The 17,333-nt window shown below is 39.8% G+C and overlaps 2 protein-coding genes across 20 annotated transcripts; one reads left to right on the top strand and one right to left on the bottom strand.

Annotated features, from left to right (window-relative positions):
• Window positions 1-800: 800 nt before the first annotated feature.
• Window positions 801-9,124, bottom strand: LOC103969173 (cyclin-dependent kinase inhibitor 1-like). Of its 19 annotated transcripts, none has more exons than XR_010491998.1 (9): window positions 8,644-9,124; window positions 8,496-8,548; window positions 8,232-8,408; window positions 4,883-8,149; window positions 4,473-4,556; window positions 3,522-3,579; window positions 3,154-3,242; window positions 2,948-2,983; window positions 801-2,473 (listed from the first exon to the last, which is right to left on the bottom strand). XR_010491998.1 is itself a non-coding variant. In XM_065129933.1 (4 exons), exons 1-4 carry the CDS (start codon window positions 8,989-8,991, stop codon window positions 8,080-8,082), a joined length of 648 nt encoding a protein of 215 aa, XP_064986005.1. In that variant the 5' UTR covers window positions 8,992-9,124; the 3' UTR covers window positions 4,742-8,079. The 19 variants fall into 19 exon arrangements, 1 of the variants encoding a protein (XP_064986005.1); XR_010491997.1 differs by having other exon boundaries at window positions 3,154-3,234; XR_010492000.1 differs by lacking the exon at window positions 4,473-4,556 and having other exon boundaries at window positions 801-2,129; window positions 2,404-2,473.
• A 3,461-nt stretch (window positions 9,125-12,585) lies between these two features.
• On the top strand, window positions 12,586-16,765 carry LOC103969172 (uncharacterized). The gene is made up of 8 exons (XM_009382631.3): window positions 12,586-12,741; window positions 13,201-13,289; window positions 14,582-14,645; window positions 15,351-15,428; window positions 15,691-15,767; window positions 15,841-15,907; window positions 16,006-16,113; window positions 16,572-16,765. Exons 1-8 carry the CDS (start codon window positions 12,670-12,672, stop codon window positions 16,599-16,601), a joined length of 585 nt encoding a protein of 194 aa, XP_009380906.1. The 5' UTR covers window positions 12,586-12,669; the 3' UTR covers window positions 16,602-16,765.
• The last annotated feature ends 568 nt before the right edge of the window (window positions 16,766-17,333 follow it).

Here is a 17,333-nt window from a genome sequence, read left to right as displayed (position 1 = left end):
CAGTTCATTCGCGGCTGGCAAACGCGGTGGCCTCCGCTACAAGGAGTCGCTGTTTGACTGCGCCAAGCGGAAGCAAGCGCGTGGGACGTCGCCTTCTGCCGCCTCGCTGCCTCGCCCCAGGCCTGGCGCCAGGGAAGAGGGAAGGAGGCGTCAAGCCGCACGTCGCGCTCCCTCCACCATCGCCGGTCGCAGAACATGTGGGTGAGGCATTTCATCGAACAGAAGAAGGAAAAAGGGTGTGCTTCAACAGGTGACTGCTGACTCACAAGCGGGGCCGGTAAGCACATGGATTCATTCCAGTGGTGGAAGCAACTTGTAAGAATACCAAAAAACACAGGCCGGTGGAAAACAAAGGAGGAGAAGGAAGCACCCAAAGATAAGCTTATCGATCACTAGTACAAGATTCATACACGCCAATCCATATCTATAGAAAGAAACATCATCCATCAGACTGATAATGTGGCTAAATTATGCAATTTATGGAGGATGAACATAGAACCTCTAACTCGAATTAATCACACAATACAGTGCTAACTCAAATTCATCAAGTCCACTCTTAATAGTTTTTGCCGCATGACTTTAGCTCGCCAAAATAGCAATATCTTGAAGAATAAACGAAGAAGAAAAATACTTGTCCTGTAATTAATGGAAAAAAGATTTATTTTGATTATTCATATCATTACTTATCTCAACTAGATGGAAAGAAAAACAAAAAGTTTTTTCTTGTATGTACCCAGATTTATCACTAACAGATTTGTATTAACATAACACTCATATACGGTTTACTTAAACAACAAAAGGAAAACAGAGAAAGGAATTACAAGATATATGTGCCATGTACCTTTTGATCCTGGAAGGAATACACAATGTAGAGCAGTAGCACATCCTTGTTCTGATTTCGGAATCTCTACCAAAGACTATACAGTGCTGATGGTTGCATTCACATGCATCCAGTTACATTTACAGATATCCCTCGGCAGTCAGCGGAAAATTTCTACAATCTAGAGCATCTCATGCACCTCATATGATTTGAAGGACCATGATGGTGGGCTGAATCAATAGACTGCTTCACATTTAAGGAAACTGGCTTTATGTCCCAGCCCTCAACATTCTTAGGAACAGATACATCGAACAAGATCTGGCTTAAAACCCCTTGCGGGTTGATGCTGGGCAAAGTAAACGAATTACCCTTCCGCTCGTCTAGCAAAGAGCTTCCAACTTTCACTTCCAGATTGTTGCTTGTGCTGGGTAAACAAATATTATCACCAGCACTAACGTCGACCCTTCTTAAGCTCTCGTTTGAGCTCAGTGCCATTTCATGAAGACTGCAGATGGACTCTGATATATTGTTACAGGAACTTCTGAGGTTTTCTGATCCTTCATTGAATAGCCTTCTCTGGGAAAATATTGTAGCTGCCTTGCCAAGTAACTCAATGACATTGGAGTGGTAATCAGTTTGGTGATGACTATAGTGCCTTAAAGTAACCAAACAGAGGATTACAAAGAAGTCCAAATAACTTGACGTGAGAAAGATAGAGCATAAATATATCAAATGAATCAAGGTTTAAATGTTAAATGCTGTTACATTGCCAGTTGGCCCCTGGCAACATACACACAATGTTATGTTGTGCCTCTGCTATCACATGCCAAAATTATGAAGTGCAAAACCTTAATCCATGAAATGAACAGCATTAAAATTTCCACAATTATATACTCAAATTGTTCTAAGGCAATATTGAGCAGTCATTAACTAGTCTATATTGCCGGAATTGAGTCCAGATGCTAATGTCATGCCATGAGATGGTTATAATTTGGTATAACCTTGTCTTATAATGTTATGGTCCCTTTGGTTACAGACAATGCTAAAGGTACAGGATTTAAGATGTGGAAATGAGATAATCTATACAACAGTGGTTTAATTGGTAAAACAACCTTACCTACTTTTCGTCACATTGAATTCAAAACAGTGCAAATCAGGTCAGGACTCACATACATGAGGAGAATTACTCCATTTGACATGTCTAGCATCGACACCGAGCTCTTTCAGACGTAGAGAAAAATTCAAAGATAACTTGGTAAGGGGCAAGGTCATCATCTTCTGATGAAAATATAAGAATAGGACCCATGCTCTGCAACAAATAACAAGAAAATGTGAATGGAAATAGCATAAAACACCAATAATTTTAGTTGGACGTTGTAAAAAATGACTTCAAAATAAAAAGTGTAGTATTGCAACTGATGAGTACAAAGACTGCCAATACTCTGCATGCTGTGCTTCAGATCTACTTGGGAGAACAACATCCAGACCAGATGTCAAGACTTTTCTCATCCATGATGTTATTTTTGTTGGGCTAAACAATCTCTGAGCTGTATGATGATGGAGAAATCGAGTGGCCATTTTACCAGTAAAGTCTACAGGAGCGGAGTCATATATTTGTCCACAGATACACTCTCTTATCAGCCGATATTCATCCTTTAAAAGAAAAGAAAATAGGTCCATTAAAAGTGTCTTCAAACAAGATTTTTCTACTTAAAAACTAAATAGAAATATGGATGTCAAAAATGATAAATAAAAAACTTGACAGAGTAAAAGAAATTTTGTTAGATTTATTAACTTCTCGTTCTGCTATATGTATTAACAGTTCCTGATAGGAAGGGAAAGAAAAGTAGATACCACACAACATATCTGGTGAACTTTGAATTCACAATAAAGCAAGCGCACAGACCGAGTACTAACATGATAATTTATTGGTCTATTTACATTCAACAGGTGGACTGTAAGGTGACTAGTCCTTGACAATATACATCTCAGGATCCTTTATTATTACTTCATTAGTAAAAAAAGGTATCATGAACTAGTGTGTAAAATATAAGCCAATAAAATGGAGAAATTTGTCTAGTGTCATAATAAGTAAATGAAAATTGAACTAAAAGAACACAAGTATACCAGACCAAGTTCTTCTTGCATCTTTCAATTGAGAATCTGCAAAAAGGGAGCAGAAGCCATATTTTAGCAAGAACAAACGAATATCCAATTTTATCTAGGGAAATATTCTTAATGAACTCAAACAATGATTTGAAAAAGATTACAGATGTAAAGGAGTAATAATCAAGGATGTCCTTTAGTTGGACGTCCAGCACAACCACACCCACCTGAAGAACCTTATACATGCAACCACTTATTCCCAAAGAAAAGCTTATTAGAACAACTGGTAGCTGCTTGATCTTTATAACCTGTCACTCTAACAACCCCGAAAGCATAAACAAATGGTTCTAGATAACAGTGTTAAGGATGCAGTTGGGGATCACAAGAAAGAACAAATTCAATTGATGCAGCTCAATTATGCAAAATATGGACCTGGTTTATCGAAGTAAATGTGATGACAACTAATACTTCAAGTGTGGAAAACTGTCAAATGGCACATCAATGGATGACTTCTTATTGCATATGTGATCTTGGAAGCCCAATACATAAATTAAGATAATTAAAGATATACTGCATTTGCTACAGTAGAACCAACCTTCACGAGCTCATCAAGTACACCACATGCAAGCGAAGTGGCCTTGTTAGGGAAAATCCTGCAAAAATTTCAAATTATGCACCAAAAACTCTGAAAGATTTGCCATCATGATAAGAAAATATTATAATTAGCAGTACAAAAAACAACCAAGATATAGACACAAACAGACAAGGCCAAAGAGTCTAGCCAAGTCTAATAGACTTCCAATTTTGCTTTAGTGAAAATGACATACATGCTTCTTGAGTAATTAGTACTATACGAGGTCTGGATCACTAACGGTTTTGAATACTAACATCATACAAGGTTTAGGGTGTGCAGAAAACATACTCTGAAAGAAGATAAATGCATGGGACAAACATAAACACCCTATAATTCAAATTCCATACAAAAGAAAACAAGGATTACACTGCAGTTACACGGGCATAATGCAGAACATTTAATCTGCTATGATATCTCATGCTTCATGGTAGATCTTAACAAGAGGAAGAAGTACTGCTGTCATCATATAAGCATCCTAACCTGTTCGATAATGTAAGAACATAGTGATTATAGGTAGACCAAATTTTGCACCAACATAGATTTTCTGTGGCAAGATAAACTTTTAACTCGTTGCACCTGTGTTTTCCTTCAAGATACTATTATTGAACAGCATTTAAATATAGTTTCTAAAACTAAAAATGAAGACAAAACTAATTGAATTTTAAACCAAATGGAGTTATTAAGTTTGCAAAAACTCCTTGTGCCATCTTCATGCTACCAATCAAATAGAACTAAGTCATGAATGTAAGAGTCAGCAAAAGTGCTCCCAGTATCACAGAAACCGTAAATACCATATTTGACCAGGGTTTTCCAGCATACTGATGGATTGGTTAAAAGTTTCTCACAATTTGTCATATTACTCTTGGTATGAGCAGCAGAAAAATGAAAAACAGAAAAAACAGACATGCTTACAACAGATTTCTCTTCATCCATGTCTTTGGAAGACAAGAATAGATTGGTCAGCATCACAAAAAACCAGATCCTGGAGTTGCATTCCTGTTACAGATACAACTTGTGGCAGCTGATTACCACAACTACAGAAAAGGTCCTAAAAGCCAACAAGCTTCCTTTTGAAACACAATTTTGTACTTAAGTCACAAGACTGGCTCAGTAATATTTGAGAGTTCCTTTCAGAAAATTCTACCAACTCAAGACATCAAAGAAAACAGTTGACGATCAACTAACATAATGGTTCACAAGAGTCTTTATTAATAAAGAACAGAGTGTGATCGAGCTGCACACTGGTATGAATTCCCCCAAGAAAAACTATACTTAAGATCAAACACATTTAAACAACCAGAACATATAATCTAATCACATACGTTGACGTCGCGCAGAATCTTCGTCAGAAAGTAAGAACCAGAGCGATCAGCGCCTTACAGCGTGAGGAAATTGACATGGCAAACGAGGGGTCTCCACCCGAGAGACCAGTAAAGATCGACGTAAGGCTTCAGATGGCTCTCCAGGCTAGAGAGCCACGCGAACATCACCACGATGCCCTTCGCTTCCCTCCGCCCTTCCCCCTCCGTCCTCCCCCGGTAGAACCGCCCTCCCTCGGCCCACATCATCCCGAACCTCCACGGCCCGAAATCTCACGAAAACCCCCAAGCCTCCCGACTTCGTCGATTATTCCTCCTTTTGTGCGACCGCTCGTGCCAACATTAATAATACAATAAAATAAAATAAACCCTTCTCCTCCCTTGCTCCATGGACGCCTGTCGACGCTTCATTGGGTACTCACTCTTCTCGTTGTCTTTTTATTAGACGCGGAACGTGAGCTCCATGGGATTCCGTTGCTCTCGCCAATCAAAATCTGGTAAGTAAAGTGTCACTGTACTATTAATCCTGTATATCTATACCGCCACGTCTATTTTCAACTCGAATACATGCCGCCCTGTCATTGGGGCCCACTTAAATGTGGAATGCCAGAGTTGGTTGTCTTGTCCATCTGAGCTGGCATTTGGCAGGGAACTTATATATGTAACATAATCTGACGTAAATTACGTCATTTGACACGAGGGGCGTTGCAGTCTTGGGAATTTAGTAGAAGACTGCTGGAAAACATCTCAGGAAGGCATCATCTACTCATTTGGTTGAATGCCTTTATCGCTTGTCCACTCGATGGACGTGTGTCGCCACACCACTACAAAATGCGTAGACGCACTTCGTGCGTGGGACGATGACTTCAATTGGTGGAGCACACCTCGGACGTGATGTGGAAAGAGAGTGGACGAGGCACCCACGAGTCTCTTAATTGGAGTCATTAGATGAAAGGGGTTGTGGCTCGCCCGCGGCACCCACAGAGAAGACTGGGATAATACCAGAAACCGGATCGGATTCGGATTTACAATTGATGAAGGAATAGTACACTGGTATGACGATCCGTTCGTTGAATTCGGATCGGCTATTGTGTTCTGCACACACCATCAAATACGGGTTGAGGATGTATTCTCGACTCGGTGATTCAGTGAATCCAAACTCAAGGCTCTCGGTCGGGTCAACTCGCGACGAGACATGGTTAAAAGTCAACCGATAAATACAAAACGCTTTTTAACCGCTAGTTATTAATTGATCTCGAAAGCCAACTAATATACGAAGGATCCCAATCAATTAAGACAGCTCTAACCCTTACGTTTGAGGAAATATTTTATATCTAATCAAATAGGTAAGCCTTTCGAGTTAGTCTTATGCAAAACATTAAAACCATAGAATCATTGGAGAATGACTATATGGTTCTACACGATAGTGTTTTTCCGTTGTTTACATATTAGAACCGTAGTTTACATATTCGTTGTAATGTACTTGGAAGATTCTATTTAGGAGCACAAAACTTCACTTAAAGACAGAAGAAACCAATGTAATTAGAAGATATAGCTTATTTGGTAACTATTTCTGTTTTCTGCTTTTAGACATTCTTTGGCTACTAATTTCCAACTCTTGCCTACATTTCATTAGTCAAATGTCCCTACAGTATCATCTACTAGTTGTTGGCCTTCTCTATATACTGCATATCTGCGAATGACGATTACTTTTTGGTACAATAAACAAATAATTGCAGGAACGTAGTTTGCATGGAGTTCGAAATCCGCAAACACATCTTCCAAGGAATACTTCTCGTTAGGAGTATGTGGCATTTGCCGAAAGTTTGTAAGTATTATATAAAATACACCAGATTGTCAAACCCTTTAATCTGGTCAAATTGTCTTCCCGATATCACTCACTCCTTGTAACGTGGTCAACTTACCTTTTCAATATTCAGGGAAAATATAATAATGCCACAATGGGCAGTGCAAAGCATGACTCTTAATTACATGGATACATCTAACAATTTCAGCAAAAATAATCAATCCATCGAATCGAGATGGTGCTCAACATTAATACGTCTTCCGATCACCCATCCATCTCTCATAGTCTCGTTTCAAGTTACTTCTTTCCATAAAAAAACTCATATTCGCTTCCTCGCGTTTCAATATTTCACTTCCTTTCGCATGTTCGGATTCCTCTGTTACAAATATTTGATTTTTTTAACTTCCTTTCCCATCAACCTCATATGGCCTGCAATCGAAAAGGGACTTCAAAAGGTCCGCTTTAGAGGCATATGTCAAAGTCATCTGCGGTCGCAGATCATAAAGAGACCTCAGAAGCTCGGCTACTATCTTAGCGCCCCCTTATGGAATGTTACTGGTCTAGGGATCCACAACAAGTCTCCCCATCCGGGAACTCCAACCCCCAAATTCCTTCCACCAGAAGGCGTGGAGCTCAGACTTCCATCCTCTCTTTTTTTTAATCTCATCCATTACTTCTTTTTTCATTTAATCTCTTCCACATCTCTTCGGTGGAAGCGACTCGCACGATTTCCGAAGGTGGAATATTCCTCCTTTCCTCTCTCTCTCTCTCTCTCACTTTCCCACCGAGTGCGTTCTTCCATCTCATGATTACAAGTTCACGCGATCCGAAGCAGCCCCCAGAACAGCAAAACAAGTAATTTAAAATCGAGTTTCGATCGATCGCAGAGAAAATAGCGGAGGAAAAGTAGAACGCAAATGCGAGATGATTGGGCGGGCAAGAGCTCTCACCACGTGCCGCGCGGGCCCTCTTCTCAAGCTTTCCGCCAAACCGTCGGGTTCATCGTCACGTGGCGGAGCACCGCCGGCCGAGAGCTCCTCCCTGCTTCCTCCTTCCTCTTCCTCGTCGCCTCCGCCCACCAGTATAGGGAAATTTTATCAGGCAGGGTGGGCCGTGCGATCGAGAGCGGACCGTGGAAAGGAGCGGGAGAAGGGAGACTAGTGTTTCTTAGGACTGCAGCAGGAGATGGAAGCATATTCTACTTCTCCTACCTCCTATCCTTACGACTGAAGGTGGAGAAAGGGACAGCGATGAAGTGGCGGTGGTTTAACTTACAATTCTGTACATTGCTTCTAGAAGAAACTACAGACCCCCAAAGAAAACCCACATGAAAGAGAGACGAAATGACAAAGAAGTTTCTTTTTTTTTTTTGCATTTTCTTTGGCCGTTCGCTTCAAAGGTTGATCCGAACCCAGTCGAAGCGGCCGTCCAACGGAACGTCGCCGATAACGTCGTAATTGTACCTGCGGCAAAACGGAACGGAAAAGAAATGAGGCTTTCGGCTTTAAGACGACGAGGAATAGAGAGAGCCAGGGGGAAGTATACTTCTCGGCGAAGCGCTGCGCCTGATCCGTCTCCGCCGCCGCGAAAAACTCCTCGATTTCGGCTTCCATCGTTGTCGCCCCAACCGTCGGACTCGAACCCGACCTCATTCTCGCCCTCGCAGCCGTCGATTCCAGATCGCCCGCTTCGCGACGTGCCACGCTCGAGGGGGTCGTCTCTCTACAGGAGTCGAGATAAACACGTGTAAACCAAAGCAGAATGGAAGAAGAAAAGGGCGAAAAATTAAAGAATTGCAAGCACAGCAACCTCGCCCTTCTAGATTTGAAGTTGCACGTCGAACTCCCCAGAACCTCGACTTTCTGGACCGAAAAAAGCAAGAAGAAATGAGAATTTACGTAAACTCGAGGAGGAGGAGTTCGAATCCCGCCAGGGTTTTCGGGTTAAGACGACTCACCGTCCCGTCGCCCACCACCTCGCTAGAACCGTTGCTCGAGCACTGGGAGATCCCCTCCGCAGCAGGGCCGGGGTCGGAGGCGGCGGGGGAATTCTCTGCCTGCAACCGCGGCCTCCGGATCGTCATGAAGAGGGGGCGGCTGCGGAGCTGGAGGTAGGACGACGTCTGCACTACCTCCGTGGACGGCGGCGCGGCCGTTCTCCTCCGCCTTGGACTCTTGACGGCGGCAGCGGCCGCGTCGGCGAGGGAGTGGGACCGCCCTCTCGTCCTCACCCCAACCACCTGGGTCACCTCCATCACCGCGAGTTCTCCGACCCCTCTGCTGCACTTCCTCGTGTACTTCCCCATCCTTCGCCTCTCCCTCTCTTTTCTCACTGAAAAGTGTGAACCAAAGGCGAAGAAAAAAATTAATGTGGTCTGATTCAAGATAACGGTTAAAGCGCTGCCGTTATCTTTTTTGCGTTTATCCTGTAAACATAACGCGAGGCATGGAACGGTGCCGTTGGACGGATCTGGCCGTTGGGATTTCAAGACAAGTGGAACGCGACGTGTTCGCGGACCAGAGCTTCTCTTTGGTCCACCGGCCAAACCGGTTGCAAATTCCAGATTCCGGTGAAATCCCATGCATCAGGGATGGGCTTAAACGGGATACTGCCCGTCGGCCCCCGGGTTAGTTTTGTCCGTAACCGTCGTTTGGTGGCAAGCGGGGATCGTAATAATTACTTTTTTTTTGAATTACTATAAAGTTTTTATATTCTGATTAAACCACAGTAATGCCATTAACCGTTCAAGATTCCCCTTCCAGGTACGGCGGACATTGCTTTGACGAGGATGGAGTAATTTAGCTCGTCTGATTCCAATCGAACGGTCAGAGGGTAAGTGCCTTTTATTTGCTATGAAGTTTAATTTAATGCATTCATTACGAAGTTCACTTCAATTCAAACCGGTGATGGAGCCGACAATCGTCCGCTACATCTCCGTCGTGATCTCTGCTTAAGATTATCATCAGCCGTCCACTTAAAGGATCGTACGGTCCACGTGGAACGTCTATTTTTGTAAGAGACGGAGATCAGTAGGTACGGCGGGTTGGAGGTGTAATCATAGGCGATCTCGGCTTTCTTAATCGAGGCGTGATTCGACTCTTGGTTGTTGGGTGCACGCACATCCGCCGTCCGCTGGGGACCACGATCCACGAGAAGGTGGTCCAGGGATCGGATGGTGGTGCTTGTAGGGAGGTGGGGGAGGGGGGCATGGGAGACCATCCAACTACCCGTTCGTTTATCGGACACGAACCAGCCTTGCGTCGGTGACTGTCGGTAATGATGGAGCCCACGCGGGGCCGTCGCCGGCTTCAATAACGACCGCAGGGTAGGTGACGGGGGGGTAACATTCAAGTTGTTGGCAAAAGGCATCGCTGCTCGTGATCGTTCGATATGGGAAGGAAACGGAGGACCGTTCGATCGGAGAGAATGTTATTCAATCAATTTATCTTTTTGTTATTTTAGCGCCGTTGCGACAGTAGAGAGAGTACGCAGAGGGCCAAACTAGGACTATTGCATGCATGGTGTCCGTCAAGAAGGGAATAGTTCCATGGTTACTGCACAACTGTAGTAGGTGCTGGCTCTCGCCATGGTAAAAGCCTGCTTCCCGTGAGATGGCTACAGCCTATAATAACATCTCTTCTGTCTTCTAGTTGGTGAAGTACTACGATATCAGACATCAAATGGAGGAGACACGGACAAGAGTTGCTAACCAATAGTTACGGCATGGGATCTAGAAACACTAGACTTCGTCTTGCACACACTAAACCACAAGGATTCAATGGCCTTATCTGCGAGAACAGGTGCAGCTGGGAAGAAATTCTCAGGGGGATCTGGTCCATGTGTATGTTTTGTCGCTTATCTTCTCAATCAGATGCGTTGGACTATGACAATATTATATATGCTCTGTTTTTAAGCTCAGGTAGGCTTTGAATTTTTGCGGACTTACCTTGGCCTTCGTATCAAGGAGGGAGTGGGGGTGTGTTTAACACAAGGAACCCTAGATCCATGCTTCCAATCTTCATGATTTATTGATGTGGGGGTCCTGAGTGAGATGGATAATGGCTAGGACACACCTTGGACTTGAATAGAGGAGAAAGGACACAAGTGCTCCCGGGAATAAAGTTGGGTTGGTGAAACAAGGACTTGCACATGGACAGAAGTTGCACGGGAAAGCCATGCTCAGAAATAGGCGACTGTTGTAGCAGAGGATGTTTTAGCTGCATGTACACAAGGCTTACGTAAAGTGACTCGTAGCCTTATCCCATGGAAAAGACCACTTTTCTCTCTGTTTTGTTTTCCTGTTCTCAACTTGATGCAAAATGATCAATATCTTGTTCTCCCTTCGTGGAATCTCTTTTGACTTCTGTTTCCCGAAAGCTTGGCTACAGCAGAGCATGATCAGAACCCAAGTTCATTTCCGAAGCTATGGTCAGCAGTCACATGCCCAGTTCTCCTCTCTAGGGAACTTGGACTCTGTGAACAGAGTTATTTTTATTCTTCAGATGTTACTTTGGCATGTGAGATGAAAGTAAACTATCAGCCATAATAAATATTTAGCGCTACTGTTCATGAGCTACTTTATTGTGGTATGACTATATGGTGTTTGAGCAATGACAGAATAACGTGGTTGACATTTGTGGTTGGTGAAAATGGATGCATAAGACTAGTCTTCTATATCATATGTGTACAATACATATGTGCTTAATAGATTTTGTTGATACATGCAAATATTTTAGGATTGATCAAACAATTTTTGTTTATCTACAATATTAATTTGCTTGTTGACATGCGAGTATCAAGCAACCCTTACTAGAGAAGCTAAGCGAGTCATAGCGCATGTACTTATTCCATTTGTAGTCTCAATAATAGTAATTACAACCACTTTTTCTGCTGCTTAAATGCACATCGCAGTCATCAAGAGTGAATGCTTGATAGCTGTTCATTATTTTTCTAATCCATCTTTGGGAAGGGAAACTAATGAAGAAGATATCGAGGAATCTATAAATGAGTGATTTGCATTAAAAAAACAACTTTTTTTTTTATTTATTTATTTCAAAGGTGTACTGTTTTCAGTTTTTCTCAAATCGCTCGATATCCAAAACACCTTTCATCGATCATAATGCTACTTTTTCCGATCACAATAATAACGTACAGTAAAACACACTTGAAAACATCATAAACTCATAATCTTAATCAAACCAATTTCAAGATTAAGAATTTAGTATCATAATGGTCTATAAGTAATAATGATTAGAGAGACATCGCTTATAATATTTTTTAAATAATTTTTATTTAATATTTTAATAAAAATATTATAATGCTATTGAAAAACTTTGTGAGTAAAATAGAATCAAAACATAATAAAAATATTTGATATATTATACTAGGATTTAAATAAATATTTATAATAATTTAGGAATAACATCATCCAAATAGAAATTAAAAAAATTAATATATTACATTATAATACTATTAAAAAATACTATAAATGAGTCAAAAGAAAATACTATAACTATTCAAAACAGATTAAAAAATTGATGAAAAAAATATCACTGGGATTGATGAAGAATATTTTAGATATTATTTGAATTAGAAGACCCCATTTGAGAAAATCAAAACAGTTGGCATCTCTTGGGAAAAATGAAAAGGGAGATTTTTTTAGGGAAATAACCCTTTGTATAAACCCATCATCACCGCTTATCGTTTACAATATATATATATATATATATATTGTAAACCAGTCCGTAATTTCTTTTGATCGGATCTTAGATGCGATATTATCTGATCGGATCGGAGTTCAGGTTTATCTCGGATTCGGATCTACTACTACGACCCTGAAGAAGTGAAAGATCGAGACAGGTCGGGTCGGGTTTCTGTCGGGTTGAGATCTATACACAGTGAGCGGACGCGCAGTTCTGTGGACTCCGAACGCAAATCGAGGGACCGCGAAAGGGGGAATAGAGGTGAGGGGAGGGAAGAAGCCATGATCGGCGTGGGAAAGATCAAGCAGTACACCAACGTTCTCGACAAACCCCTCAGTAGAGGCCGGCAAGAGGTCAGTTTCTGTTCCCCACCCCCCCTGTCTTTTTTTTTTTTTTCTATTTTACCGTTTTTATGTAGCGAGAAATCTCAGGATTTTGTCGATCTGTTCTTGAAATGGTCGCTCGCAATTCCCGATCTCCACCCAGTAGTCAAGAAATCGTGCATCTTCGCGCGATCTCATGTAATATTAGGTTATATTGCACTTATTTGATATTCGTTGTTTCTATCCTTTTTTGTTAATTGGTACTGCAAGATCGGTTCTTTACTAATCGAAAGAGCTGGATTACCTAATCTAGGAGCCCGGCATAATTGTTTGTCGGAAATTTCGAGATCTTCTGAAGCAATTTAATTTTTTCGCCATGTCTTGTCACTTAATGTTCAAATTTTGGGCAGTTACCGTAGTTGATGGTATTGATATGATTATATATTGTGTAAATTATTGTGATTCTTGAATGAAATCTGTTTCTTGCAGGTCAGCTTGAGTGCATTCGCATTTTTGTTCTCGGAACTGGTGCAATACAACCAGACTCAAGTTGATAATATTGCAGAGTTGGAGAGAAGGTAATGCTAGGTGATGTTGCTGCTGACAGCGATTGCTTATATATAAGTTTGTGGTGTAATAGTTCTAATACTCATATGTGATTTGGTTGACTAAATTATGACAGCTGCCGCATGCTGTTCGTTCCTTGCAAATGTAGGCCGTGCTCATGTTGCACTATAAAAGAGGCTTCTCTTGTTATGAAACATGTATGCAAGCATTTGCTCATTTAAGCATTGGCATGGTGTGTCAGTGGTTTACTAGTAAGATTCATTTGCACTTGATCACAATTATATGCTAGGAATACTACTGTTATTTAGCTGTAGGTTATGCAAGGATATCCATAGATATAGCCAAGTACTTAAATAAACTATGGAAGCATCGAGAAATGGCACTATTGGGTGCATGGCTTGTAGGTTTGGGTAAATTTTCTATCATTTCAATTATCCATGTCTCAATTGTAATCCAATTTCAGCTCAAAGACCTTTGTAACAGAAAAAAGAAGAAGAATTATTTTATAACTTTTTTTCCAAAATCATGTTCTAATAGGCATTGTTTTAAACCTTAGGATCTAGTGGATCAACAATATGGTATAATTTAATTTGTTGACAGTATGCTGATGTAACTTTTTTTTTTCCTACTCACATCTTTGTCCCAGTAGTTAATTTTTCGTGGATGTTTTTATCTTCATTGCATTTTCTTGACAATTTACCTGGTTAAATTCTTAATCCTGTACCCATTTCCTGTAACTTCTAACCATTTTCAGATGTGCACTCTAGAAGCTGGCACTTCAATTTCCTTTGTCCATCCACATTCTGGATAAATTAACCTAATTGTTTCTAAAGATTTGACAAAAGCACTGGGAAATATTGGCAGTGTTATTTTCTTTTTTAGATTTTTACTGTAATATTGGCATTATTTCCTCCTTACATCAAACAAATATAAAAAAGAACTTGACTCTATTACCTGTTAACCTTTTAAACTAAATGTCATATTCACACCTCTTTTTTATGATGACGCAAAAACAAATCTTAAATTCTTAAATCTTTTTTTTGGATGGTTTACTTGTCTGTCAAAGGCATTTCTCAATCAGTGTTCTCTACTCCCAAGCTATTCTTGTTTACTACACTTTATTTTTTTTTGTGGAATTTGTTTTTTGTCCTTTTCGAAAAGGTGGTCAATGTGGGGCTGGAGGGTGGCATTTACGCAGTCTTAAACCTAGAAGTAGTATGGAGATTGTTTTTTTTTTTTTTTCAGTCAGGATAAATTATGATGTGTGTTTCTATTGAAAACAACTCTACTAAATGTGGTGCAGGCTTGAAGATGCTGGCTATGCTGTTGGAGCAAGAGTTCTTGAGCTTCTTTGTCATAGAGAGAAGGTATGAGTTGTTGCCATCATGCCTAGATGATAATAGTTCTCTGTTTCAGAATAATTGTGTGGTTTTGACATTTGATCTCTCATATAGTATCTTATAATTTCTTATACTATTTGCAAACTGTTTAGGGGACATAAACAAATTTTCATTCTGAAAAGTGAGAACCTTGCTGACTGTCATGATTATCAACAATTCAATATAATAGCTTATAATTTCTTATACTATTTGCAAACTGTTTGGGGGACATAAACAAATTTTCATTCGGAAAAGTGAGAACCTTGCTGACTGTCATGATTATCAACAATTCAAAAAAGAATCATTTGCCCAGACAAAAGCTTGTTATCGAATGATTCTTCATGTTTCACTTATCCTTCTTATTTCTTTCGTGCAAATTGGTTGACTCATTCAAATGGTTTTCCATGAGGCTTATGGCTGAAATGATCATAGAGTTGATTCTTTGCAACGATCAGGATAGTGAAAAACTTTAACCACAGCTTGGAGTTTCTTCTTCATCGTCATCAAACTATAAGATTTCTATTTATTTACTTCCAAGTGCAAACCATTATTGTTAATATGTATCTTAGAATGACTATTCCATTCGGGTTCGCAAGTTTCGTCTCGGGACATGGAAACTCATATAGTAATACGTTGATGTATAACTATTGTTATAAGCAACCTTACTGACTATCTATCAAACTTGTGATACAGGGTAACAGAAGGGAGACACGTCTGCTTGGAATTTTATCTTTTGTTCATAGTACTGTTTGGAAGGTGCTATTTGGAAAGGTATCTATATCTTTGTAACCTTTTGGTTTGTTTAATGATGAGCTCTAAATCAATTTTTTGAAATTGCTAAATGGATATAAGATTATATGATGGTGCCCATTTCATCATACCAAAACTAAATTATCCAAACTGATCGAGAAGATTTCAGAACATTATAGCAAAATAAAATTATTTGTCTGGAGTCTTTGGACTTTTGGAAAAGAAACTGCTCAATTCTATTTCTACATTCATTATTAAGTCTCTTGCTACGATATGCAACTAGGTGGCGGACTCACTTGAGAAAGGAACTGAACACGAAGATGAGTACATGATAAGTGAAAAAGAGCTTTTGGTTAACCGGTAATTTTACTTATGTTTTTGTTAGCATATACCATTTGTGCTCAAAACTAAACAGTTTCTACTGATATATAAGATTTATATCGGTACCAAAGGACATGGGAGCATTCAATTGTGGGGCATTTGTTGCTGGAATCGTGAAGGTCAGCATAATTCCCCATTGACTATTCTTTTGTTGCAGTTAGCTGGTGAATTTATGTTGTGATTAATTGTCTCTTATGAGTTCTTGGTTCTTATGAAGGGTGTCCTAGATGGTGCTGGTTTTCCTGCTGTTGTGACGGCACACTTTGTTCCAGTGGATGGTCAACAACGACCACGCACTACAATTTTAATAAAGTTCGCGGAAGAGGTCAGTAATACATTATTCTGCTAGGAGCTTCTTTTCTTCAGAACATGATATCGTAAGTTTCCATATCCACGGATTTTGCATCTTTAAAGCCCGTGAAAACTGATGCCTTTTCAATGCATAATTATATAAGTGAGAAAATAAATAAATCTAACACCATGTGTTGCTCTGGTTGACATTGTGATCACAGAAATGGGAAAATAAGAAAATCTAATGCTCTTTATCTGAAATAAAGTGCGACAGTCGTCAAAATACTCAACAAACAACACAGTTTCAATAAACCATTACTTCATATCATAATTTTGCCAGTACAAAGTCAAGAAAACCAATGGCCGAATCAGCTGATTTGGCAAGGTCCATTTGGACTGTAGAGAAAATGTTTTACTTGAAAATGGAACCAAAATTGTTGTAAAAACTGCTGTGTTGAAGTTTCAATCAAATATCTCTTGGTATTCTTTCAGGTGCTCAGGAGGGAATCAAGACTGGGCTGATCCTCTATGGTGTTATTTAGCAAGTTGAGGCATACCAAAGCACTTACGATTACTTCTGCAGCTACTTGGATCTTTTTCTTGTTGATGTGTGCAATCTAACTCCCATGATATGATATTCTGCATTTATATAAATCAGGTTTCATCCGAATTGTGGTTACCACTCATTGATTCTTTGTTCATGAACTTGTGCCTTGTTTTGATTAGTGGTATTTCAAATAGTTTTTATCCAACAAATAATAATAATAATAGTGACAATTCATGTAACAAAATATGAAAACCGTGTTCTCTCAACAAGAGCAGTACATGTCTGACAACTTTATCTTAAATTGAGCTCCAAATCTTCAGATTAGTCTCATACAACCAAGACTTCAACTTCAGATGGATACTGTTAAGTTCTCTCAAAAAATAAGTTTAATCACTCACAACTCATTTAAGAATAACTTAGGCTAAAGTTTTAAAAGTATCTCCCCATTGCATCAGTTGAACTTTTCATTTTCAAAGTATATCGTTTTTTTATATTTTCTTATGGTACCAAAATGAAGTACTTCATAAAAGATTCATATAAATTCTAGTTGGTCCTCGAAAAATATGGACGACAAACTTCTGATGAATTTGTTTAGGCCAAAATTTATGAGAGTTGACATATATGTGTGGATTAAGTTATTTTTTAAATATTATAATATATTTTGAAAACAAAATATTACTGTTACAATTATGATTAATACCCCCTAA

The sequence above is a fragment of the Musa acuminata genome, chromosome BXJ2-10, assembly GCF_036884655.1.
Source record: "Musa acuminata AAA Group cultivar baxijiao chromosome BXJ2-10, Cavendish_Baxijiao_AAA, whole genome shotgun sequence".
NCBI classification, from domain to species: domain Eukaryota; kingdom Viridiplantae; phylum Streptophyta; class Magnoliopsida; order Zingiberales; family Musaceae; genus Musa; species Musa acuminata.
The sequence above is the reverse complement of the archived record's forward strand: the minus strand, read 5'-3'. Positions and strand labels throughout refer to the sequence as shown.